Source organism: Cherax quadricarinatus, chromosome 15, assembly GCF_038502225.1.
Source record: "Cherax quadricarinatus isolate ZL_2023a chromosome 15, ASM3850222v1, whole genome shotgun sequence".
NCBI classification, from domain to species: Eukaryota; Metazoa; Arthropoda; class Malacostraca; order Decapoda; family Parastacidae; genus Cherax; species Cherax quadricarinatus.
In genome coordinates this window covers 37,666,697-37,692,849 of record NC_091306.1, presented here as the reverse complement: position 1 = coordinate 37,692,849, position 26,153 = coordinate 37,666,697, and the positions used below count along the sequence as shown (strand labels likewise).

General features: G+C 37.6%; 1 protein-coding gene across 2 annotated transcripts in view; it reads right to left on the bottom strand.

Annotated features, from left to right (window-relative positions):
• The window catches only part of LOC128691976 (serine-rich adhesin for platelets), a 128,662-nt gene that overhangs the window by 80,524 nt on the left and 21,985 nt on the right, over positions 1-26,153 (bottom strand). For both annotated transcript variants that reach the window (XM_070085293.1, XM_070085294.1), the window contains exon 3: positions 10,938-10,998. In XM_070085293.1, coding sequence (XP_069941394.1) covers positions 10,938-10,998 — 61 coding nt within the window. The remainder of the gene's footprint in view (positions 1-10,937; positions 10,999-26,153) is intronic.

Genomic DNA, 26,153 nt, shown 5'->3' with positions numbered 1-26,153 from the left:
TCCCCTTCTAAACACTTAGACTCTCTCCTCCTCCCATCCCATCAATCATCACCAGATCTTCAATAAAGGTAAGTGTCATGTAACTGTGCATGTAATCTTCAGTTTGTGTGTATTAAAATTAATATTTCATGTGGTAAAAATTTTTTTTTTCATACTTTTGGGTGTCTTGCACGGATTAATTTGATTTCCATTATTTCTTATGGGGAAAATTCATTCGCATAACGATAATTTCGCATAACAATGAGCTCTCAGGAACGGATTAATATCATTATGCGGGGGTCCACTGTATTTTCCACACTGCGGCCGGGCGGAGTTCGTTGCTAAACAACTCAAATTACTCCTTCCTTTAGGAGACGATTCCAGCCGGTTCTGGCTTGAGTGGCTGTTCTCCTAGTAGGTCTTACTACGATTTCATCTTCCTGCATCACTTGGTCAGCATTACCTTCCGTATCACTCGTGTCACTTTCCCTTAGATTTTCATTTACATTTGATTGAATGCCATTTAATTCCAAGGGAATCAATTTATTAATTGTGCGTAAACTTTCTTGGCCATGACACAACACTTTGACATTCCGGACAACACCTTGTGCATCTGGGTACAATGTCAACACTTTGCCCAGAGGCCACAATGTTCGATGTTGTTCAGTATCAATTAACACAATGTCACCCGGTTGAATGTTCTGTTGATTTACTGCCTCTGTCGCACCATAAAAGTGTTCACGTAGTGTAAGAAGATATTCCTTATGCCACACATTAGACCAATGATCAATTACTTTATTTAACATTTTAACCCTTTGACTGTCGCAACCCCCAATCCTGAGGTGTCTCCTGGTGTCGCAAAATTTAAAAAAAAAAATTATTTTTTCTTATGAAATGATAGAGAATCTTTTCCCGATTGTAATGACACCAAAAAAACGAAATTTGATGGAAAACTGATGGAATTATGCTCTCGCGAAGTTAGCGACCTCGGCGCTGTTTACAAATCGGCGATTTCGCCCACTTTGAGCCCTATTTTCGGCTAATTCCATTGTTCCAGTTGCCCAAACTCATAGCTATTTCTTTAGAACTCCATTTTTTCTCTCGATTGAGTAAAAGAAACTGTCCATTTACTGATTTCAACTACCTAATAATGTGGTCAGAAATTTGCAATTTGGCCAATTTCACGAAAACTAAAAAATATGACAATTTCAAAATAAGGTCCAGAATGAACAATGCAGACATTCCTGGCTCTAAAATAACATTTTCTTTGCTCATCAGTCATGTCTCCAGGCCCCTCTGATATTACTCTTGCTTTCTATTTTGAATTTTTATTCAAACAAAAAATAGAAGACTTACTATTATGCAGACTACTGCAATACTGTAATAATTGTATAAGTAACATCAACCCATTCATGACTGCATATTAGAAAGGCTAGTTGGACATTTATTGAACAATGGCATCATTTGTTTACTTTTGAACATTGGCAAAAATCAAACATTTCCCCTACTTTGAGCTCCATTTCTAGGTTCTTTTTATAGTAAAATCAATCAAAATCACCTCTATTTCTATAATATGTTTTCCATTCTATCAAATGAGACCAAGAAAACGAGAATACAATCATAAATACTATACGAAAATACACCACAAAGTCGGCATTTTAATTAAAAAAAACGGTCGGTTTTTTTTTCTCATTATGCACTGCGTGCTCCAGGATTTTTTTTATATGGTGCACACTGACCACACAGACCCATTCTCTCACATGTGGGCCAACCAGCTTTCTCCTGCTTGATTTGAAGCCGCTAGAATTTATGAGTATACAGTGGACCCCCGCATACCGTTGGCATCACATAACGATTAATCCGCATACCGCTTGCTTTAATTGCAAAAATTTTGCTTCGCATACCGCTTAAAAACCCGCTCACCGATTTTCGTCCGAGACGCGTCCAATGTGCGCCCTCAGCCAGCCTCACATGTGCCGCCAGTGGCATTGTTTACCAGCCAGCCTCCGCGGTAACATCCAAGCATACAATCGGAATATTTCGTATTATTACAGTGTTTTCGGTGCTTTTTCTGGAAAATAAGTGACCATGGGCCCCAAGAAAGCTTCTAGTGCCAACCCTACAGCAATAAGGGTGAGAATTACAATAGAGATGAAGAAAAAGATCATTGATAAGTATGAAAGTGGAGTGCGTGTCTCCGAGCTGGCCAGGTTGTATAATAAACCCCAATCAACCATCACTACTATTGGTGGTACAGCTGCTGCTGCTGCTGCACTGTCAGCTGCTGCTGCTGCTGTAGCATCGTCTGCTGCTGCTGTAGCATCGTCTGCTGCTGCTGTAGCATCGTCTGCTGCTGCTGCTGCTGCTGCTGCTGCTGCTGTAGCATCGTCTGCTGCTGCTGTAACATCGTCTGTTGCTGCTGTAGCATCGTCTGCTGCTGCTGTAGCATCGTCTGCTGCTGCTGTAGCATCGTCTGCTGCTGCTGTAGCATCGTCTGCTGCTGCTGCTGCTGTAGCATTGTCTGCTGCTGCTGTAACATCGTCTGCTGCTGCTGTAGCATCGTCTGTTGCTGCTGTACCACCGTCAGCTGCTGCTGCTGCTGCTGCTGTAGCACCGTTGTTGGTGTGGCTTATTGAGAATACCAAGAAACAATTAACCCCAGAGGATTTGCCACCCAGGATAACCCAAAAAAGTCAGTGTCATCGAAGACTGTCCAACTTATTTCCATTGGGGTCCTTAATCTTGTCTCCCAGGATGCAACCCACACCAGTCGACTAACACCCAGGTGAACAGGGAAAAATGCCTGGAACTAGTGCTCATATTGGTGAATTTAAAGCCAGCAAAGGTTGGTTTGAGAGATTTAAGAATCGTAGTGGCATACACAGTGTGATAAGGCCTGTTCTGGAAGAAAATGCCAAACAGGACCTACAGTACTCAGGAGGAAAAGGCACTCCCAGGACACAGTGTCTCATCAGTCATTGCTGCATCTTCAATAAAGGTAAGTGTCATTTATTCTTCATTTAGTAGACTAGTACATGCACAATATATATTGTGCATGTACTACTCTACTATTGTGCATGTATCCTTCTCTTTGTGTGTAGGAAAATGTATATTTCATGTGGTAAAATTTTTTTTTTCATACTTTTGGGTGTCTTGCACGGATTAATTTGATTTCCATTATTTCTTATGGGGAAAATTCATTCGCATACCGATTCTTTCGCATAACAATGAGCCCTCTTGCACGGATTAAAATCGTTATGCGGGGGTCCACTGTATATACGTCAAACACGGTACCTCGTAAGACGTATATATACGGCCGCGACAGTCAAAGGGTTAAATTAATCACACAGCACTGCTGTATCATTGTAATCTTCATCGCTTTCTTCAGGATTATTTCTATAGGCAGAGGCAGCTTCCAATTTCCTTCCACATAGTAGGTGAGAAGGTGTTAATACATCTGCATCAGGTGTATCACTCATGTACGAGGCCTATTATTTATCCGATTCTCCGTCTCCACTAACACTGCACGGAATTCTTCCAAATTAATTCTCTTCCGGTGTAGTACTTTACAGAGACACCTCTTCACTGTGCCTATCAGTCTTTCATACAGCCCCCCCCCTGCCAAGGGGCTCTAGGAGTAATAAATTTCCAGGTACACCCTCACTGGGTTAACAGAGATTGAACATCGTTACTATTATTTAATTCTATGAAGTGTTGAGCACCTGCTACAAAATTTGTGGCATTATCCGAAATCATCAATCTCGGACAGGATCTCCTAGCTGCAAATTTTCGAAACAGCTGTATAAACTGTTCTGCAGACAAGTCCTGAGTCACTTCTAAATGAACTGCCCTAGTAGCAGTACAAGTGAACATGCATACATACACTTTCAGTGGAACACCATCTGAAGTACTGGTTAAAATGATTGGACCACTATAGTCTACACCTGTTACATCAAATGATTTCACCAATTGTACACGCTCCTTTGGCAATGGTGGAGGACCTGGGTACATATAGGATCTGGCATCCACACGGCAACATATTACACAAGATTTAATCACCCTTTTTACACTTTGCCATCCTTGTGGAATCCAGAAAGTTTCCCTAATACAATTTAAGGTATCTTGTACCCCACCATGCAACCATGCATTACATTTTTATGGGCATTTAAAACAATTAAATTTGTTAGATGATGAGTTTTGGGCAGTAAGATAGGGTGTTTAGCATAATCACCCAATTCAGCATTTTGTAACCTACCTCTGCACCTAATTACATTATTCTCTAAATACAGCCCCAATTTCTTTATTATGGAGCCTTTCACAATTTTTCCTTCCATCATCAATTTAATCTCATTTCCATAGATTTCTTCTTGTACCCTTTTTATCCAATATTCAAGAGGATGTGAAAACTTATATGAGATATTCATCTTGTTTAGAAATTTAAACACCAACTTAGTTACATTGATTAGTTTGGGTAAAGAAGAATACCTATTTATATCAATGGCTAAGGAAGGACAAACTATTGGAGCGGTGGTCACAGTAATTTCAACAGGAGCAATATACGCCTTTTGTACACGCCAATTAGCTTTATTTACCAACCAGCTCGGTCCTTTAAACCATGATACAGCATTTACGAATTTAGCATAAGGTCCAGAATAAACAAGAAAGACATTCCAGGCACTAAAATTACATTTCCTCTGTTCATTAGTCACGTCTCAAGGCCCCTCTTACATTCTTTTGATTTCCACTTTGAATTTTTATTCTCACAAAAAATAGAAGATTTACTGTTATGCAGACTACTGCATTAGTGTAAAAAATGGTATAAATAATATTGGCGCACTTGTGAAAGAATATTAGACTCACCAGTTGACGTGTATTGGACGCATAGCATGATTTGTTTACTTTTGAACTTTGGTAAAAATCGAACATTTCTGCTACTTTGAGCTCAATTTCAAGGTACTTTTCATTGTAAAACCAGTCAAAATCATCTCTATTTCTGTAGTATGTCTTCCATTCTATAAAATGAGACCAAGAAAACTAGAATACAACAATAAATACCATGCGAAAATACAGTGCAAAGTCGCTGTTTTATTCCAAAAAAACGGTCAAAGATTTTTTTCTCATTATGCACTGTGTGCTGCAGGATTTTTTTTATACTGCGCACACTGACGACATAGACCCATTCTTTCATATGTAGGCCTACCAGCTTTCTCCCACTAGATTTGAGGGCGCTGGAATTTAGGCGTAATAGTACGTCAAAAACCCTGGGTCGTAAGCCGTACTAGTATGGCCGAAACCCTCAAAGGGTTAAACACAATCCTCAGAGGAGTGGTCTTAGAATCCTTCTTCACTCCGTGATGTGGCAAATAGTGACCATAAATTTTGGCTTGCTCAGGAGGTACCTCTTCTATAAATTTATTAATTAATTGTTCAGTAATTATATCATTATAGGCAGTCAACAATTCTGGTGTCTTACTCCGTTCACAGAGCTGAGCCTTTAATTGTCCATATGCCATTCTGTAATTAGTGGGCAATTCTGGATGGTTCAGTCTCCACGGAAGTCGTACCCAGTATTGTCCAGATTCAAATTTTACATCTCTCAGGTATTGTTCCCGAGTAAAAGAATCGTCTGAACTTTCTTCATTTACATTTATTCCAATGCTGTCTAATTCCCACAATTTATGCACTGGCTCAACACCATCTTCTATGGAAGAATTATACTGGGGTACGATTTCATGAGTAAGACACACAGTTATAGTATTTATAGTTTCCTCTATTCATGCATTATTATTACAAGGAATCCTACCATACATTACATGGCCTCCAGCAGTCTTTAAAAGGGTGACACTACATTTCTTTACCATACCCTTTACAAAGGAGGCATAATAGTCACTACCTACCAAAATATTTACTGGACCTACAGAATCATCATTTACACCAGAAGGTGCTAAATTTACATTATGTGAAAGTCTTTCTGTAGCTTTACTAAGCCCTTTGTAGGTATTTTCGCTGGAAGTCTATCTACAATTACTGCATTAACACGTTTCTTCTCACTGCCCAACCTGACAGTTACATAAACAGTGTCATACAATTGAGCCCTTTTATCTGAGAGAAAACCAGATAATTTTAGAGTTGTAGGATCTCCCATCTGTACTTTCATACCATCAAGACATTTACGTTTTATGAAAGTACGCTGGGATCCCTGGTCTAATAATGCAATTACATTTTTTGATTTATGGCTTTTATCATCAATTTTTACCTGTAACACAGATAAGGCTACTTCAGCAAACCCATCATTATTAACCCTTTCAGGGTCCAAGGCCCAAATCTGGAGTCACGCACCAGTGTCCAAGAATTTAAAAAAAAAAAATTTGTTATTTTTTCTTATGAAATCGTAGAGAATCTTTTTGTGAAGGTAATAAAACAAAAAGTACGAAATTTGGTGGAAAATTGACGAAATTATGCTCTCGCGAATTTTGATGTGTCAGCGATATTTACGAATCGGCGATTTTGCAGACTTTGACTCCCATTTTAGGCCAATTACATTATTCCAATCAACCAAATTCTTAGCTATTTCACTAGTATTACTTCTATTCTATCGATTGAGCACAAGAAATCGCCAAGTCAACTGTTTCAACTACAAAATAAAGTGATCGGAAATTGTTAATTTGGCCAATTTAACACAAAGTTCAAAATATTCCAATTTCAAAATAGGGTCCAGAATGAACAATGTAGGCATTCCTGGCACTAAACTAACATTTCCTCTGTTCATCAGTTATGTTTTGAGGCTTTACAAATAAATTCCATTTTGATTTTTTATTCACATAATGAATTTTTATTCACACCAAAAAATAGAAGATTTACTGTTATGCAATACTGTAATAATTGTATAAATATCATCACCATATTTGTGAATGTATATTAGACCCACCAGCTGACGTGTATTAGACTTGTGAGGTCGTTTGTTTACTCTTGAATATCGGCAAAAATTTAACATTTCCGCTACTTTGAGCTCAGTTTCAAGCCATTTCCAATGCTAAAACCAATCAAAATCATCTCTATTTCTGTAATATGTCTTCCATTCTATCAAATGAGACCAAGAAATCGCAAATACAACTATAAAAAACATACGAAAAAACACTGCAAAGTTGCTGTTTTAATCGAAAAATCATGATTTCATTTTTTTTCTCTCATTATACACAGTGTGCTGCAGGATCTGTTTTATGTGGTGCACACATACCACATAGATGTATTCTCTCATATCTAGGCCCAAATGTACCACTCACAGTTTATCAGAGTGAGCTGAGCTCATGGCGTAGATCTACGGTTTGGACCCTGAACGTAAAGCCATAGATCTACGGGACGGACCCTGAAAGGGTTAACATTAGCAGCAATTTTTACATTAGCCACTGTTGTGTCTGGACTGTCAACATTATCATTATTATCAACATTGTCATATAGACCCTTACACATGACTATATGGTGTCTTCCTTTGTGACATTGATAACAGTTGTTTAATTTCGCATGACAATCCTTGACATTGTGATTACCTAGACATCCGATACATCTGCCAAGTTCCTCCAATCTTTCAACTTTATCATTCCATGAATTGTATGCATTGCAATTCTTAGAAAAATGAGTACCCTTACAGAAGAGACAATCTCTCTTTTCTTTGACTGGTTTCTTATTAACTGGGCTACTCTCAGGAGGGTACTTATTCTTCTCACCTTGTGGAGAACCATTATTTCTCATTCCTGCTACTTGATATGCACCTATGCAACTCTTTTTAGGAAATGAATTTTGATTATTAACATTGGGATAATTTTTCCCTTTGTGAAACTTGACAGATACCTCAGAGTTATTATGTGTTGCATCTTTAAAATGAGTTGGTTGGCTGGTCTGCAACTGAACAATAAGTTCTTGTAGACCCAGTCTTATTTCCTCCAGACCAAAATAACCTTTGTGATACTTGTTCGAGAGCCATTCAAGGGTTTTACAGCTTAATTTATTCTGTACAATGGCACTCAATAACCAGTCTGATTCCTTCAGATTATATTTATTACTTAAAGCTTTGAGAGTGCTCTCCAGTTTAACTCTAAACTGCTGTAAACCTTTGTAAGTGTGATCTGGAGATTTTAAATTAACAATACTATTCACTAGATCCAACCTATTTTGTTCTATATTACCATAAGTGACCTTCAACAAGTCCACTGCTTCTTTGTAAGAATCATCTACATTGGGAAAGGCTTGTATGAGTATGTGAGAATCTCCTCTTACCTGTCCTTTGAGGTAAAATAATTTAGTTACACAGGCTAGGTCACTCCTATCATGCACAGCTGCTTTAAAACTTGACCAAAACTCCTCCCAATTTTCTCCAGGACTAAATACAGGTAAACATAATTCTTGGAGTTTTGGCAAAGACATCTTATTTGTTGGAGCAGATTAACTGCCTGGTTTACACATTTTAATTTATTCAAGGCCTGACTTTTACAAGAAAGAATCTTTTCCTCTAATTCATAATACTGAGTAATCATAAGATCTACTTTAGTCTCATCTACACAGTTTACTAATAAATCTCCTTCATATTTATTGTAATATAACTTGTATGAATCATATCTATTCCCTAAAGCATCTAAATAAAATTTTAAATCATCAGTATTCACAGCTTCTTGATTCATTAATTCCAAACACTTATTGTATGCTTTTGTTACATGACCTTTTCTAGCCTGCAATGATGCCCTTTTTGCTCTATATTCCATGTGTTTGTCTTCTACATTAATTTCCTCATTTTCAGCCATGATGCATTGTATTAAATTCAATTTAATTAATAACACTGATTATGTACTAAATTATGCACTTCATAAAGGTAAATATTACAACTTACCTTTGAATAAATCCTAGCTACACTTGAGCTTAGTAATTACACATGTAAGAAAATTATAATATAAATTTTAAATGCATTAATATAAATCTTAGCTACACTTGAACTTAGCAATTACACATACACTGATATAAATCTTGGCCAGAATTTGGCATAGCAAAATTAATATTATACACATTAATATAATCCTATCCAGGCTTGGCTTAGCAAAATTAATATTGTAATAATTATAATCCACTACACATTAAGAAAATTTGTGGACCAAACATCCACCTCGTCCTGCCATTTCACATATAATTATTAAGTAATTAATTCACTAATTAATGACTTCACTAATTACCTCCGGTTCAAGAAGAGCCAATGGGCAAATCATGGAAAATTACATTTACCTGGATGAATCTCAATACATACATACAAGTAAATGGTAACAAAGATAATTATTATTTATCAAAGTTACAGAGACTAGTAGGAATTTTTAGGACACCTAGGTCACAAAAATGTCCCCCTTTCATACCTACCATCTATCTCTCCACAAGTTGCTCTTGACCTATATTAATTGCAAATGAAATGTACATACACACCAGGAATTCTGGTAAATTTAATAGAAATTTGTGGACTGTATATTAAAATTAATAAATGATTACATGAGTGAACATTCAAATGGTATAAAATACCGACAGGTTGTTAGGTATGACACATATGCAACAGTTAGGTATCTTTATTTCGAAACGTTACGCCTACACAGTAGGCTTCTACAGTCGAGTACAGAAAAGTTGATAGAAGCAGAAGATACTTGAAGACGATGTAATCAGTCCATCACCCTTGAAGTTTTGAGGTGGTCAGTCCCTTAGTCTGGAGAAGAGTATTGTTCCATAGTCTGAAACAATATTGTTTCAGACTATGGAACAATACTCTTCTCCAGACTGAGGGACTGACCACCTCAAAACTTCAAGGGTGATGGACTGATTACATCGTCTTCAAGTATCTTCTGCTTCTATCAACTTTTCTGTACTCGACTGTAGAAGCCTACTGTGTAGGCGTAACGTTTCGAAATAAAGATACCTAACTGTTGCATATTTGTCTTACCAAACAAATGATTACATATACACATTTATATAACAGAAGGAGAATTTATAATCATAACACTCACCAATTAGTCTGGAGATTACTGTGTATAATACTCAAAAACCTCCCTCTAACTAAATTTATGATGATAATACTGGCCAGAATTACAAACATAATTTAGATAGCTTATCTGAGGTTCCTGGAGCTGTCCTGTACATTGATTTAATGCTCAAATTATGCAGAAATGCACATCCAACAATTTCGGCTCCTATTTGAGAGGTGTAAGCCCAATATAACCTTTAGAGCGACGAAAATTCTTCTTATTTTCACTAACGTTTTCTTGGCTCATTCAAAAACGCAATGGCGACCCTCCTGCTCGTCAACGCTGGCGCCGAGCTTCCCATTTTTTATAATATAATTTTTATTAAATACAATATAGGCCATCAATTTACATATAAAATACTGTATTTCTGGAAAATACATACAGAATTTTCCACATGCATATTGTAAACTATGCAAAGAGATAAAATCCTTAATCCTTAAGGATACACCAGACCTGGTCTCATTATTTCTCCCCACTGAAAATCCCTTATTGCCTTCAGCTTTGTTTTGCTTAGTCAGAACATCCAGCTTCATTTCATTCATAATGTTCACACTCATCTCTTATCACCTGCACTACATCCACTCACAAACATCCCAACTTTATAAACTTCTTTTAACATTTAGTAATACAGGATAAGGGGTTAACTAGCCCCTTGCCCCTGGTATTTTGGTCACCTCTCTTAAAACGCATTATTATTTGCCAGATTTTAAATATTACTAAAAAAATTTTATGTAGCATAACAGCAATAGTTCTCATACTATGACCTTTTTTTGCATGCAAATTTTTTAATAGCATTAAGATATAATTGGCAGTTCAATTCTTCAAAAGTGGATTTATGTACTATACATTAGTCTTCCTTTCCCTACCATCCCTACAAAATTAGAGATCAAACAAATTACATGCTGTACTTACAAGCATTTGATTGCAGCTTCTTCTCATCTAGAACAGGAAAAGATGACTTGCAGATACAGTTCTGAAATACAAACAAAACTATTCTTATATGAAGTAGAACTTTAATGTTGATTGATCTATCACATTGTTAACCCTTTGACTGTCACAAGCCCAAATCCTGAAGTGTCTCCTGGTGTCAAAAATTTTTTGGGGAGAAGAAAAAAAAAAAATCTCATGAAATGATAGAGAATCTTTTCCCGATGGAAACGACACCAAAAGTATGAAATTAGATAAAAAACTTACAGAATTACGCTCCCGCGAAGTTAGCGAACTCGGCGATATATACGCATCGGCGATTTCGCCGACTCTGAGCCCTATTTTCGGCCAATTCCATTATTCCAGTCGACCAAACTCATAGCTGTTTCTTTAGAACTCCATTTTTTTTTATCAATTGAGTACAAGAAACCAACCATTTACTGATTTCAACTACCCAATAAAGTGGTCAGAAATTGGCAATTTGGCCAATTTCACGCAAATTAAAAAAGATGCAAATTTCAAAATGGGGTCCAGAATAAACAATGCAGACATTCTTGGCACTAAATAACATATCCTCTGTTCATTAGTAATGTCTCCAGGCCCGTCTTATATCACTCTTGCTTTCTATTTTGACTTTTTATTCACACAAAAAGTAGAAGATTTACTGTTATGCAGACTACTGCATTATTGTAAAAATGGTATAAATAATATCAGTGCACTAGTGAAAGAATATTAGACTACCCAGTTGACGTGTATTGGACGTGTGGTGTGATTTGCTTACTCTTGAACATTTATAAAAATCGAACATTTCCGCTACTTTGAGCTTAATTTCAAGGTCGTTTTCATCGTGAAACTAATCAAAATTATCTCTATTTCTATAATGTTTTCCATTCTATCAAATGAGACCAAGAAAACGAGAATACAACCAAAAATACTATACGAAAATACACCTCAAAGTCGGTGTTTTAATCCGAAAACATGGTCAGAGTTTTTTTTCTCTAATTATGCACTGCATACTGCAGGATTTTTTTTGTACATTGCACATTGACCACACAAACCCATTCTCTCACATGTGGGCCTACCAGCTTTCTCCTGCTTGATTTGAAGCCACTAGAATTATTGAGTATATATACATCCGAAACACTGGCTCGTAAGACTTGCATATACGGCCGAAACAGTCAAAGGATAAAAGAAGTAATGTTCATATGTAGGTATTGTATATGGAAAATAAATTTTGTTGAATTTTTGTAAGTTTAGTTGGTATGGACCTCAAATGAAGAGGGTTCTCATATATACTGTATTTTACAGCAAAAAAAAAAAAGATGCTTTGGTGTCATGGACACCCCCCCCCCCCATCCCTAATTCTGACTACCTTATTTTTTAAAAAAAAAAAAAAAAAAAAAAATGATGATAAACAGTATCCATGGTAATAAGAGTACAGTGGACCCCCGCATAACGATGGCATCACATAGCGATTATTTCGCATACCGCTTACTTTAATCGCAAAATTTTTGCCGCGCATACCGATTAAAAACCCGCTCACCGATTTTCGTCCGAGACGCGTCCAATGTGCGCCCTCACCCAGCCTCACATGTGCCGCCCGTGCCATTGTTTACCAGGCAGCCTCCGCGCTAACATCCAAGCATACACTCGGAATATTTCGTATTATTACAGTGTTTTCGGTGGTGTTTCTGGAAAATAAGTGACCATGGGCCCCAAGAAAGCTTCTAGTGCCAACCGTACACCAATAAGGGTAAGGATACCCATTGAAATGAAGAAAGAGATCATTGATAAGTATGAAAGTGGAGTGCGTATTGCCGACCTAGTCAAGTTGTACAAGAAACCCCAATCAACCATCGCTACTATTGTGGGCACCAAAAAGACAATCAAGGAAGCTGTTCTTGCCAAAGGTTTAACTGTGTTTTCGAAACAAAGATCGCAAGTGATGGAAGATGTTGAGAGACTCTTATTGGTGTGGATAAATGAAAAACAGCTAGCAGGAGATAGCGTCTCTCAAGCGATCATATGTGAAAAGGCTAGGAAGTTGCATGAGGATTTAATTAAAAAAAGGCCTGCAACTAGTGATGATGTGAGTGAATTTAAGGCCAGCAAAGGTTGGTTTGAGAGATTTAAGAAGCGTAGTGGCATCCATAGTGTGATAAGGCATGGTGAGGCTGCCAGTTCGGACCACAAAGCAGCTGAAAAATATGTGCAGGAATTCAAGGAGTATATAGAAACTGAAGGACTGAAACCTGAACAAGTGTTTAATTGTGATGAAACAGGCCTGTTCTGGAAGAAAATGCCAAGCAGGACCTACATTACTCAGGAGGAAAAGGCACTCCCAGGACATAAGCCTATGAAAGACAGGCTTACTTTGTTGATGTGTGCCAATGCTAGTGGTGATTGCAAAGTGAAGCCTTTATTAGTGTATCACTCTGAAACTCCCAGAGCGTTCAGGCAAAAGAATGTCCTCAAGGATAATTTGTGTGTGCTGTGGAGGGCAAACAGTAAGGCATGGGTCACTAGGGAATTTTTCTATAACTGGTTACACCATGCATTTGCCCCCAATGTGAAAGATTACCTAACTGAAAAGAAATTAGAACTTAAGTGCCTCCTGGTGTTAGACAATGCCCCTGGTCATCCTACAGACGTGGCAGAGCGACTTTATGGGGACATGAAATTCATTAACATCAAGTTTTTGCCTCCTAATACCACTCCTCTCCTGCAGCCCATGGACCAGCAGGTTATTTCCAACTTCAAGAAACTGTACACAAAAGCTCTGTTTGAAAGGTGCTTTGTAATGACCTCAGAAACTCAACTGACTCTAAGAGAGTTTTGGAGAGATCACTTTAATATCCTCAATTGTGTAAACCTTATAGGTAAGGCTTGGGAGGAAGTGACTAAGAGGACCTTGAACTCTGCTTGGAAGAAACTGTGGCCAGAATGTGTAGACAAAAGGGATTTTGAAGGGTTTGAGGCTAACCCTGAGAGGATTATGCCAGTTGAGGAATCCATTGTGGCATTGGGAAAGTCCTTGGGGTTGGAGGTTAGTGGGGAGGATGTGGAAGAGTTGGTGGAGGAGGACAATGAAGAACTAACCACTGATGAGCTGATAGATCAACTTCAAGAGCAAGAGGCCAGACCTGGGGAAACTGGTTCAGAGGAGGGGAGAGAGAAATTGAAGAAGTTGCCTACTACAAAGATAAAGGAAATCTGTGCAAAGTGGCTTGAAGTGCAAACCTTCATGGATGAAAATCACCCTCACACAGCTATTGCAAGCCGTGCTGGTGACTATTACACTGACAATGTTGTGAAACACTTTAGGGAAGTGATAAAGGAACGTGAGGTACAGGCCACTATGGACAGATATCTTGTGCGAAAGAAGTCCAGTGACTCTGAAGCTGGCCCTAGTGGCATTAAAAAAAGAAGGGAAGTAACCCCAGAAAAGGACTTACTACCTCAAGTCCTAATGGAAGGGGATTCCCCTTCTAAACACTAACACACTCTCTCCCCTCCTCCCATCCCATCAATCATCACCAGATCTTCAATAAAAGTAAGTGTCATGTAAGTGTGCATGCCTTTTTCAGTTTGTGTGTATTAAAATTAATATTTCATGTGGTAAAAAAAAATTTTTTTTCATACTTTTGGGTGTCTTGCACGGATTAATTTTATTTCCATTATTTCTTATGGGGAAAATTCATTCACATAACGATTATTTCGCATAACAATTACCCCTCTTGCACGGATTAAAATCGTTAACCGGGGGTCCACTGTATGTTCATTCTGCTATTATTTACCAGTGCCACTTGCTGGTATGTTTGCCAAATGAAATTTTCAACCAGCAGTAGACTCTTGCCTAAACGAACTAAAACATGCTAAATTTATGTGTAACAATGCTAAAAAATGCACCAGTATACAGATGATTATTCTAGATCTGCTAAATCCCAATCCTGAGCTTAACAGGTTCTTACATCCAAACTGTCAATAAAAATGCTCTTTGCAGAGTTAACTTACATGGTCAACTACTCTTAATCAACAATATTCAGCAATGAACAAAGATATTTCCCTCTGCTCTTACATCATTGCTTAGTTTTTCAAATCATTAATTTTATATAGGTCTCCCATCACAAATCCAGCATTCAGTTATTCGGTTCCTTCAGTTATTCGGCACTAATTTTGGCTAGCAGAATTTCAAATTTCCAGGGTCGCCACACCAACCTGCTGGTACTGTTTGGTGGTGCTACTTGCTGCATAAGTCATTCCAATTTCTTTTTTTCCATTTATTGTTTTAACCTGCTTACTTTTAGCCCTAGCCATGGTTCCAATGAATAAAAGAAATTCTTCTCATTATGTAAAGCACCTACACAGTACATTATCCATTAAAGATAAGGTGGCTTTGAAGCCACTGTCGGTTGCCATGAGCTCAGTCTCATGAAGCAGGAGAATATACTTTATTATTACGCTAATATCAACACTACAGCTTATTTGCCTATCACAATTGATCTAATATCACATAATAAACAATATAAATAACATAAAACATGTTAAATACTCCAGAATAAATAATATTTGGCATAATACCGAGCAGTTCGACAGAGGTATGAAGAGGATATGGTATACAAGTGCCATTCTCCTATCCCTGTCTTGGGGGCTTATATTAGAGAAAACGGAGTACAGTAAGGCCCCGCTTTACGGCATTCCGCTAATACAGCAATGTCAAATCATGAACAAAATTTGCTATACGGCAAGCGGTCTTTCAAATACGGCGCCTCCCACCCAGTTTGTTTACATTTTCCGTGACCACATCTATTATGTCAGGAAACTTTCCAAAATTTCAAGTGTTTTAAAGTTACTGCATATTTTATACGTACTCTGATAATTATACTTATGTGTACCTGTACCTAAATATACTTACACACTGTGCTGGTGTGCAGGTACACATTAAAATTGCTAAGAGCCTCTCTACTCATGACGCCCCAATACTATGTAATAATAATCACTCTTGGGCACACTAAATGTCTTATTTTACATCAATATTGGCATTTTCATTAACCCATCTATGATATTTTTCTCAAAATTATATATGAAACCCATTACATAGCATATAAACATGATACATACACTCACAGAATAAAAATTGATGTAAATATGAGATTTGTTTACAAAGCAGCTGTGTAGGTAGTGTCGGAAGAATTACATTTTCTCTAGTCAAACACTGGGGGGTAACTGTAGAAAAACATTCTTTTCGTATGCTTTTACTCTATATATAGCAATTCATGACCCTTGTGGGTTTAGTGCTTTTTATTATAAAAATAATAATAATATAATATTATTATTATTATTATTATTATTATCTTCATTCACTCTAAAAATGGTGTGTTGCTGTCTGTTTATTCTAAACTAACTTGTACAACTTGTACACAATGTAAGAGTATTTGTATTGTGAGGTAATTATTATTATAATAAAAAAATATTGAGGTAAATGTTTTACAAACTCTTACAAACGTATGTGAATGAACTAAAAGTAGACACATATTAATGCGCATTTATTTCGCCTGACCAAGTGATCGCCCACTACCTGTTCAGTTTGTGTTCTTACATTGCTCAACTCTATCTCGTTCTCTCTCTCCTTTACTCTTTCGTTAACTAGTTGGCTCTCATTGACGATGGCGTCTAAGGTTAGCTGTGATAAAGAGAGTAGTCGTAAGCCTCTTGCTTTAAGTGCCAAGCTAGAGGATGATGGTGTGCCATTCTGATTTTATTCAATAAACACCCTGCCACTCACCTCTCACACATTAATATTAATATTTTAAGGTAAGTAATAAGTGTACTCTGTGTGTATCTTACCTTTTATTGTGTTTTTAATGCCTATTTCTATTGCTAACTTAATATAGTTAGTGTAAACTTGTTGTCTGGCATTTATTGCATATTTTGTGTGTGCTCTGATAATAATACTTGTGGAGCTGTGTGGTAGCCGGGTGGAGGGACAACATTACGTTTTCTCTGCTCAGCCATCAGAGAAAACGTGTATGAGTCTGCGTTTGGCCCAGCCACTCCCCCACTCCGCTTTTGTTTACAATTTTCGGCATGAATTATTCATTAATTCTACCTTCGTTTATGATGGCATCTAAAGGTAGTTATTAGAAATGATTAAATTCAGTGAACACAGTATGTCGATGTTAATAATATGGCTCTGGGCCACAGTGTAGGTAGCCGGTAGGTGTAGCCCAGGCGGGCTACACCTACCGGCTACCTACGCTGACTTCCTACAAATAAATACTACTCACCTCTCTTCCTATATTAAGACTACACATATTTTAAGGTAAATAATGAGTGTACTGTATGTGTATTTTACCTCTCTGGGATGTTTTAAATATCGTATATTAAGTATGAGACAGGGAGCCAGGGCTACCTACACCTGGGCTACCTGCACCTTACTTCCTACAAATAAGTATTACTCACCTCTCTCCCTACATTAAGATTACAAATACTTTAAGATAAGTAATGAATTTACTGTGAATGTATTTTACTTTGTGTGTTTTTAATGCCTAGTTCTATTACTAACCTAATATAATTTAGTGTAAACTTGTTGTCTGGCATTTATATGCATTTATAAATGGAAAAAAATGGCGTTCTGCCTTCCGGCGATGTCTGCTTTCCGGCAACAGCCTGGAACCTAACCCGCCGTATAAGTGGGGCCCTACTGTATAGCACAGGGCTAACTGTGATATACACTCATACTGCACCATAAACCTGAAACAGAAAAGTTATTTTCTCTATATAGATTATCACACATAGCAGCATATGTGTAGAGAACCTAGGATAACCCAAAAAAGTCAACATGGCTTATTTTTAGTACCTGGCTTGGGTTAGCCATATATGATTTTTGGTAAATATTCGATTCCCAGCCCGGGTAGAAACATTAGGCGTGTTTCTTTACACCTGTTGTCTATACAGTGGACCCCCGCTTAACGATCACCTCCAAATGCGACCAATTATGTAAGTGTATTTATGTAAGTGCGTTTGTACGTGTATGTTTGGGAGTCTGAAATGGACTAATCTACTTCACAATATTCCTTATGGGAAAAAATTCCGTCAGTACTGGTACCTGAACATACTACTGGAATGAAAAAAGTTCGTTAACCGGGGGTCCACTGTATTTACCCATCAATAAATGGGTACCTGGGTGTTAGTCGACTGGTGTGGGTGTTATCCTGAGACACTGACCTTATTTTCTTGAAATACTCAGCATAACAAGCAGCTTTCTATAAAGTAGTATGTCACTGATGTCAGCTAGGCCTGTATACCTTGTACATGTACGTGTAGTAAATAAAGATATTATTATTATTATTATTATTATATTATTTTCTCAGTTGTTTGTTGGGTTATCTTATTCAAACTTGGGCAATGTATGATGGAAAGATACTTCTTAACGTACACCAAAAATGAAAGAAATCAGACCATAAATAGCGGAGTTCACTTCTCAGCCATTAGCGGCCGCTTAGCGGCATATTTTTGTATGTTTTTTATGGTTATATTCTCATTTTTTCAGTCTCATTTGATAGAATGAAAGATATATTACAGAAATAGACATGATTTTGATTGCTTTCATGATGAAAAGTACCTTGAAATTGCGTTCACAGTAGCGAAAATGTTCTATTCTTTAGCGAAGCTCAAGAGTAAACAAATGACATCACCGTCCAATACCTGTCCGCCTGCCAGTCTAAATTCCAGATATGGAGTCAAGAATGGGTTGACATTATTTATACAATTATTACAATAATGCAGTAGTCTGCATAACAGTAAATCTTCTATTTTTTTTTTTAGAATAAAAATTCCAAATGGTAAGCAAGAGTAATATAAGAGGGGCCTGAAGCCATGACTAATGAACAGAGAAAATGTTATTTTAGTGCCAGGAATGTCTGCATTGTTTATTCTGGATCCTATTTTGAAATTGGCATCTGTTGAAATTTGTATGAAATTGGCCAAATTGCCAATTTCTGACCACTTTAGTGGGTAGTTGAAATAAGTGAATGGGCGGTTTCTTGTACTCAGTTGACAGACTAGAAGTAAACAAGTTTACTCAGGTATATACAAATACAGTTACACAGATTATCATACATAGCAGCGTATGTATAGAGAACCTAGGATAACCCAGAAAAGTCAGACAAAGTGACTTATTTCCAGTACCTGGCTTGGGCTTGCCATATATGATTTTTGGTAAACATTTTTTTTTCTCGGTTGTTTGTTGGGCTATCTCACTGAAACTTGGGCAATGTATGATGGAAAGATGCTTCTTAAAGTACAACAAAAATAAAAAAGACGGACGATAAGTAAGGGAGTTAACTTCTCAGCCATTAGCCGCCTCTTTGCAGTATATTTTTGTATGGTTTTTATTCAATTCAATTCAAAGTTTATTCTCTATAAGGATTACAATGCTGAGTTTACAGAATTTGGTTATTGTGTGGTTTACATGTAGTAAAATAATAATTACAGAGTGTACCACTAGAACACCTAGCATGGCTAGGCATTTCGGGCAGACTTAAATTAAATCTTAAGTTTAAAATATTACAAAATTATGAGGTAAGTTGGTATTATGGCTAAGTGACTAAATACTAGTTTGTGAGTTTAGCAATGTGAATGCTTTTGTTTTGGCACTATACATAGTTTCAGTATTGGAGTATCACAGGCCAACTTATGACTAGTTACGATTCATTATTTTAAGATTGAGATTAATACGTATTTCTGTTTATGGTCAAATGGGTGAGTGAGTGTGAACCACCAGGTGGTATTCGTGTAGTTAGTTGACGGGGTGTATCAGGGAGATAAAATGTTTTCTAATGGTAGTTTTGAAGGTGATGAATGTGTCTGCAGTTCTAGAGTTTTCAGGTAGGGTATTCCAGATTTTAGGGCCTTTGACATACATTGAATTTTTGTAAAGGTTTAGTCGGACACGGGGAATGTCATAGAGACGTTTGTGTCTGGTGTTATGCCTGTGGGTTCTGTCACAACTATCAAGAAAGCGTTTTAGGTCAGGGTTAATATTGGAATTTAAGGTCCTGTAGATGTAGACTGCACAGTAGTAAGTATGGATGTACTGAACAGGGAGTAAGTTTAGATCTATGAAGAGTGGGGGGGAGGGGGGTGTTGCCAGGGATGGGATTTAGTGATTATTCTTACTGTGGCTTTTTGTTGGGTTATTATTGGCTTTAGGTGTGTTACTGCAGTTGATCCCCAAGCACAAATAGCATAGGTGAGGTATGGATAAATAAGTGAGTGGTATAGTGTGAGAAGGGCATTTTGCGGCATGTATTATCATATCTTGGAGAGGATCCCAACCATTTTGGATACTTTTTTGGTTATGTGTTGGATATGGGTGCTGAAATTCAGGTTGTTGTCGAGGTATAGGCCCAGGAATTTGCCCTCATTATGTCTGGTAATTAGAGTGTTGTCGATCTTAATGTTAATTTGCGCAACTCCTGCTCTGCTACCAAACATAATATAGTAGGTTTTCTCAGTGTTAAGCGTAAGTTCATGGGCTGTCATCCAAGTCGATATTTTAATCAGTTCCTCGTTAACAATGGTGTTGAGGGTGGCAAGATTAGGGTGAGAGATGACATAAGTCATGTCGTCAGCAAAGAGAATGGGTTTCAGGTGTTGGGATACGTTTGGAAGATCCATTGATATATATGAGGAAGAGCAGGGGACCAAGGACACTTCCCTGTGGAACTCCAGTATCAAGTGGCCGTGTTGTTGATGCTGTGTCTTTAATGGTGACATACTGATACCTATTAGTAAGGTAAGATTTGAAATATGCAAGCGCATGGCCTCTTATACCGTATGGTCAAGTTTGTGGAGTAGGATGCCGTGGTCTACTGTGTCAAAAGCTTTTCTTAGGTCAATAAAAATTCCTAGTGGATATTCCTTATTTTCCAATGCTGTGTAAAGCAGATCTAGCATTTTTATGATTGCATCGTTAGTGCTTTTATTTTTCCTGAATCCAAATTGGCAGGGGTTGAGTATGTTTTGTGCCGTTATAAATGAATATAGTCTCCTGTGCACGAGTTTCTCAAGATTTTGGATAGCAATGGTAAGTTTGATATTGGCCTATAGTTGTTTAAATCTGTAGGGTCACCACCTTTATGTATTGGTGTAACCCTTGCCGTCTTGAGTAGTTTTGGGAAGGTGCTAGTTTCTTGTGACTTGTTAAAAAGTAATGAAATAGCATGCGAAAGGACATGGCCCATTCACTTGTACAATAATGGTGGGACATGAGACAGATTCCCTGAGTTATTTTTAAGTGACTTTATAATCTCGGTGACTTCCGTGGGCTCAGTTGGTGCAAGATAGAAGGAATTTGGGAAATTCCCATCTAGGTAGTCCCCGGCATGGGCATTGGTACATGGGATTTTATTGGCAAGATTAGATCCTATGGTTGAGAAGAAGTCGTTTATCTTGTTAGCTGTGTCAGTGGGATGCAGTGGTGTTTCATTAGGTTTAGTTAGAACAATATTCTTGTTTTTTTTCAGTTTGTGGGTCCTTAGAATCTGAGAGAGTTTTTCCAGGTTTTTTTTATATCTCCTCTTGTGTCTGTGAATCTACTGGAGTAGTATAGTTGTTTGGCTTTCTTTATTACTTTGGTGAGAACTGATGAATAGTGTTTAAGAGTATCTTTGTGTATTAAGCCCTGTCTATATTGCTTTTTATATTGGTGTTTCTTATCAATGGATTTCAGAATGGTGCTGGTTAGCCATGGGCAACCAAGCCGTTTGTTTGTGATCTGTTTCATTTTTATAGGACAATGTTTGTTGTATAGTCTAAGTAATTTGTTAAGAAAAATGTCTGTCCAGTCATCAATACCACTGGCCTTGGAGAATTCTGTAGGCCAGTCAGCAGTCTCTAGGTCAGCCGTGAACTTCCTTATTGAGGCCTCGTCATGGAGTCTAAATGAAACTTTGTTGTATTCAAGTGGTGGTTTACTTATGTTTGTCAGGAGGAAGGTAGAGTAGTGGTCTGTAGTGCTATCTGTGATTATCCCTGATTTAAGGGGGGCAAGTATATTGGTCCATATGTGGTCTATTATGGTTGCACTTGTCTCAGTGAGCCTGGTTGGTTTAGTTATTGTTGGTATGAGAAGTGTGTTGTTCATATTGTTGATGAAATCAGTTACAGGCTGATCATCTAGTAAGCCAAGGTTGATGTTGAAGTCTCCAGCTAAGAGAAGGTGGTGCTTATTCATTTGTCTGTTTGTTATTAGTGCCTTTAATTTCTCACTGAAATTTGGGATGTTTGTCTGGGGTATCCGGTAAATGGCACCGATTGTTATAGGTGTCTTAAGGTTTTTTACAGTAAAATTAGCAAAAATGTATTCCCCATATTCATTACTAGAGCAAGTGGTGCTAATACAAGATAATTGGTTAGAGGAATAGATTGCAATACCACCCCCAACTTGGTATGGTCTGCAGTTGTGAATTGCTGTGTATCCTGGTAGAGGGTAGATATCTATTGTGCCCTGCTTAAGCCAGGTCTCAGTAAGAATAATGCAGGAGAAGGGTGTCTTTAGTGACTCAAGGAGTGCCAGGAGGTCATCATAGTGTTTGCTTAAGGACCTGATGTTGTAGTTAAGAATTGATAGACTTTGAGGATAGTGTTCAGGATAGTGCTGGCTTGTGATGCTGTGTAATAAAGGCAGTTACTTTCCAATAGGTTTTTATTGGGTGTCAGATTATGGAGGTTTAGATCAGGGTCAACGTGATCAATCATCTTCTAGGTTTAAATTATGGTTATTTATATCCTGAGTTGTGTGTTGAGTTCTAGTACTGACATCTGTAGTGGTGGGAAGCTTGGACAAGTATATAGCTAGAGTATTTTGGTCATATACAGTATAGTCACTAATACACATAATGAAGTTGATGTTGTCTGTGTGTTGTGTTGGAATGAGCTAAAGTACAACTAGGTATAAACTAATAATATAAAAATACAAATTAAAATTAGCACAAGATTCTCACTTGTAATTGCACTAAGGTCTAATATAATGACTTTTGTGTAGTCTATGTTTTGAGCTAGAATGAGCTATAGTACAACTAGGTTTAATTTAATAATATAAAAATACAAATTAAAAATAGCACCAGACTCTCACTAGTAATTGCACTATGGTCTAATATAATGAATTTGGTATTGACTATGTATTGAGCTAGAATGAGCTATATTACAACTGAGTTTAATCTAATAATATAAAAAGGCACAAGACTCTCAATTGTAATTGCACTAAGGTCTTATATAAGTTGTTTACAAGAATTAGAGTATAACTAGATTTAAATTGACAAGATAAAATACACAAGTTAAGGTAGCAAAAGAATAATAAAAAAAAAAAAGATAAAAAGTAAAAATGGCAATGACTTGGTTATAATATGCTAGTAAGATGGTAGACAGTTTAATATAAAAGTTGTAGTTGAAAATACTAGTTTAAAAAAGTATAGAATAAAAATGGGCAATAAAAAAAGTTTACAATAAGTTTGGTCAATATGGTTTAAAGTAAAATTGGGTAATAATAGGGATTTTAGAGTAAAATTGGGCAAGTGAGTATTTCTTAAAGTGAGGTAGAATAATTGAGGACAAGTTATGGTTAGTTTAAAATAAGATAGAACAGTGATGTGGTAAGATGTAAAAAAGGAGATATATTCTGTAGGTATTAAACACAATTAAGACTATGAGGTAGAATGGTCATTGAATACAACAATGACAATCAAAAGTAATTATCAGAGTATAATTATCCGAGTATATATAAAATATGAAATAACTTTTAAAAACACTTGAAATTTTGGAGTTTCCAGACAAAATGGAGAGACTTAGTGCTTACGGATCTCACAGAGAATGTAAACAAACCAGGTGGGACGCGGTGACCATATTAGAAAGTTAGGTGGGGGGAGCCGTATATCGAGTTTTGGTCATAATTTGAAATGACCGTATTAGCGGAATGCCATAAAGCGAAACGCCGTAAAGCGGGGCCCTACTGTATGTCACAGAGTCACTCATTTGCACAGAACTACTAAACACCTCAAATGATATAGCTGAAGTTTTGGCAGTAAAGATTGAAAACCAAAACCTTGTCACTGTGGTAGTATACAAGCCTCCAAATGCAACTTCCCAGAAATTCCAGGAGCAGCCTGAGAAAACTGACCATCCGGAAAATCTCCCAACTCCTGCCCCAAACATCTTACTACTAGGAGATTTCAACCTGAGACACCTAAAATGGAGGAGTATAGCAAACAATGTTTTAGTAGAGATCACCCAGGGAGGCAGCTCATGTGAAAATTCACACACTCACGAACTCTTAAATCTCTGCAACAAATTCCCCTTAAACCAGCAAATGTTAGAGCCTACAAGACTAGAAAATACACTGGACCTCATCTTCACTAACAACAATGATCTGATACGTAATATAACTGTATCAAAGACAATTCACTCAGATCACAACATAATAGAGGTACAGACATGTATGCACAGGGCTCCGAACCAGCAAAATGTGAGCAGTCATGAAGGTCTCTTCACGAAATTCAATTTCAATAACAAAAATATACAATGGGATCAAGTAAACCATGTCCTAAATGTAACAAGCTGGGAACATATCCAAAATATCACAGATACGAACATCTGCCTTGAAAAAATGAATTCTGTGGTTCTTGAGATCTGCTCAAGACACATTCCATTAAGAAAAAGAAAGAGAAGATGTAAACTAGAAAGAGAGAGACATTCCCTAGACAGACAAAGGTGAAGAGTCACAGAGATGCTGACTGGGGTCAATATATCTGAAATACGAAAGGAGGCACTAGTCAATGAAATTGCAAATACATACAGTGGTCCCTCAATAATCGTCCAGCCTGAAAGTCGTCCATTTCGGAAATAGTCCTGTTTTTTCGTCAAAATATTGACTCGCAAATGGTCTGGTAACTCGCTAATAGTCCTTCATCCCGGACGAGTACTCACACTCTGAGCCGCCTCGAGCCACCTCGGCCTTTCCTTCCCAGCCAGTGTGCCATTGTTTACCAGTGAGCGACGGTCCCCTCACGTGCTCCAGCGAAATATTTCATAATACAGTGGACCCCCGCATAGCGACCTTAATCCGTGCAAGAGGGCTGGCTGTTATGCGAAATGTTCGCTATGCGAATGAATTTTCCCCATAAGAAATAATGGAAATAAAATTAATCCGTGCAAGACACCCAAAAGTATGAACAAAAAAATTTTTTACCACAAAAAAATGTTAATTTTAGTACACACAAACTGAAAAAGGCATGCACAATTACATGACACTTACTTTTATTGAAGATCTGGTGATGATTGATGGGATGGGAGGAGGGGAGAGAGAGTGTTAGTGTTTAGAAGGGGAATCCCCTTACATTAAGACTTGAGGAGGCAAGTCCTTTTCTGGGGTTACTTCCTTTCTTCTTTTAATGCCACTAGGACCAGCTTCAGAGTCACTGGACTTCTTTCGCACAACATATCTGTCCATAGTGGCCTGTACCTCTCATTCCTTTATGATTTGTCTAAAGTGGTTCACAACATTGTCATTGTAACAGTCACCAGCACGGCTTGCAATAGCTGTGTGAGGGTGATTTTCATCAAAAAAGGTTTGCACTTCAAGCCATTTTGCACACATTTCCTTAATCTTTGAAGTAGGCAATTCCTTCAATTTCTCTCTCCCCTCCTTTGAACCAGTTTCCCCAGGTCTGGCCTCTTGCTCTTGAAGTTGATCTATCAGCTCATCAGTGGTTAGTTCTTCATTGTCCTCCTCCACCAACTCTTCCACATCATCCCCACTAACCTCCAACCCCAAGGACTTCCCCAATGCCACAATTGATTCCTCAACTGGTATACTCCTCTCAGGGTTAGCCTCAAACCCTTCAAAATCCCTTTTGTCTACACATTCTGGCCACAGTTTCTTCCAAGCAGAGTTCAAGGTTCTCTTATTAGTCACTCCCTCCCAAGCCTTACCTATAAGGTTTACACAATTGAGGATATTAAAGTGATCCTTCCAAACCTCTTTTAGAGTCAATCGAGTGTCTGTGGTCACTTCAAAGCACTTTTGAAACAGAGCTTTTGTGTACAGTTTCTTGAAGTTGGAAATGACCTGCTGGTCCATGGGCTGCAGGAGAGGAGTGGTATTAGGAGGCAAAAACTTCACCTTAATGAAGCTCATGTCCC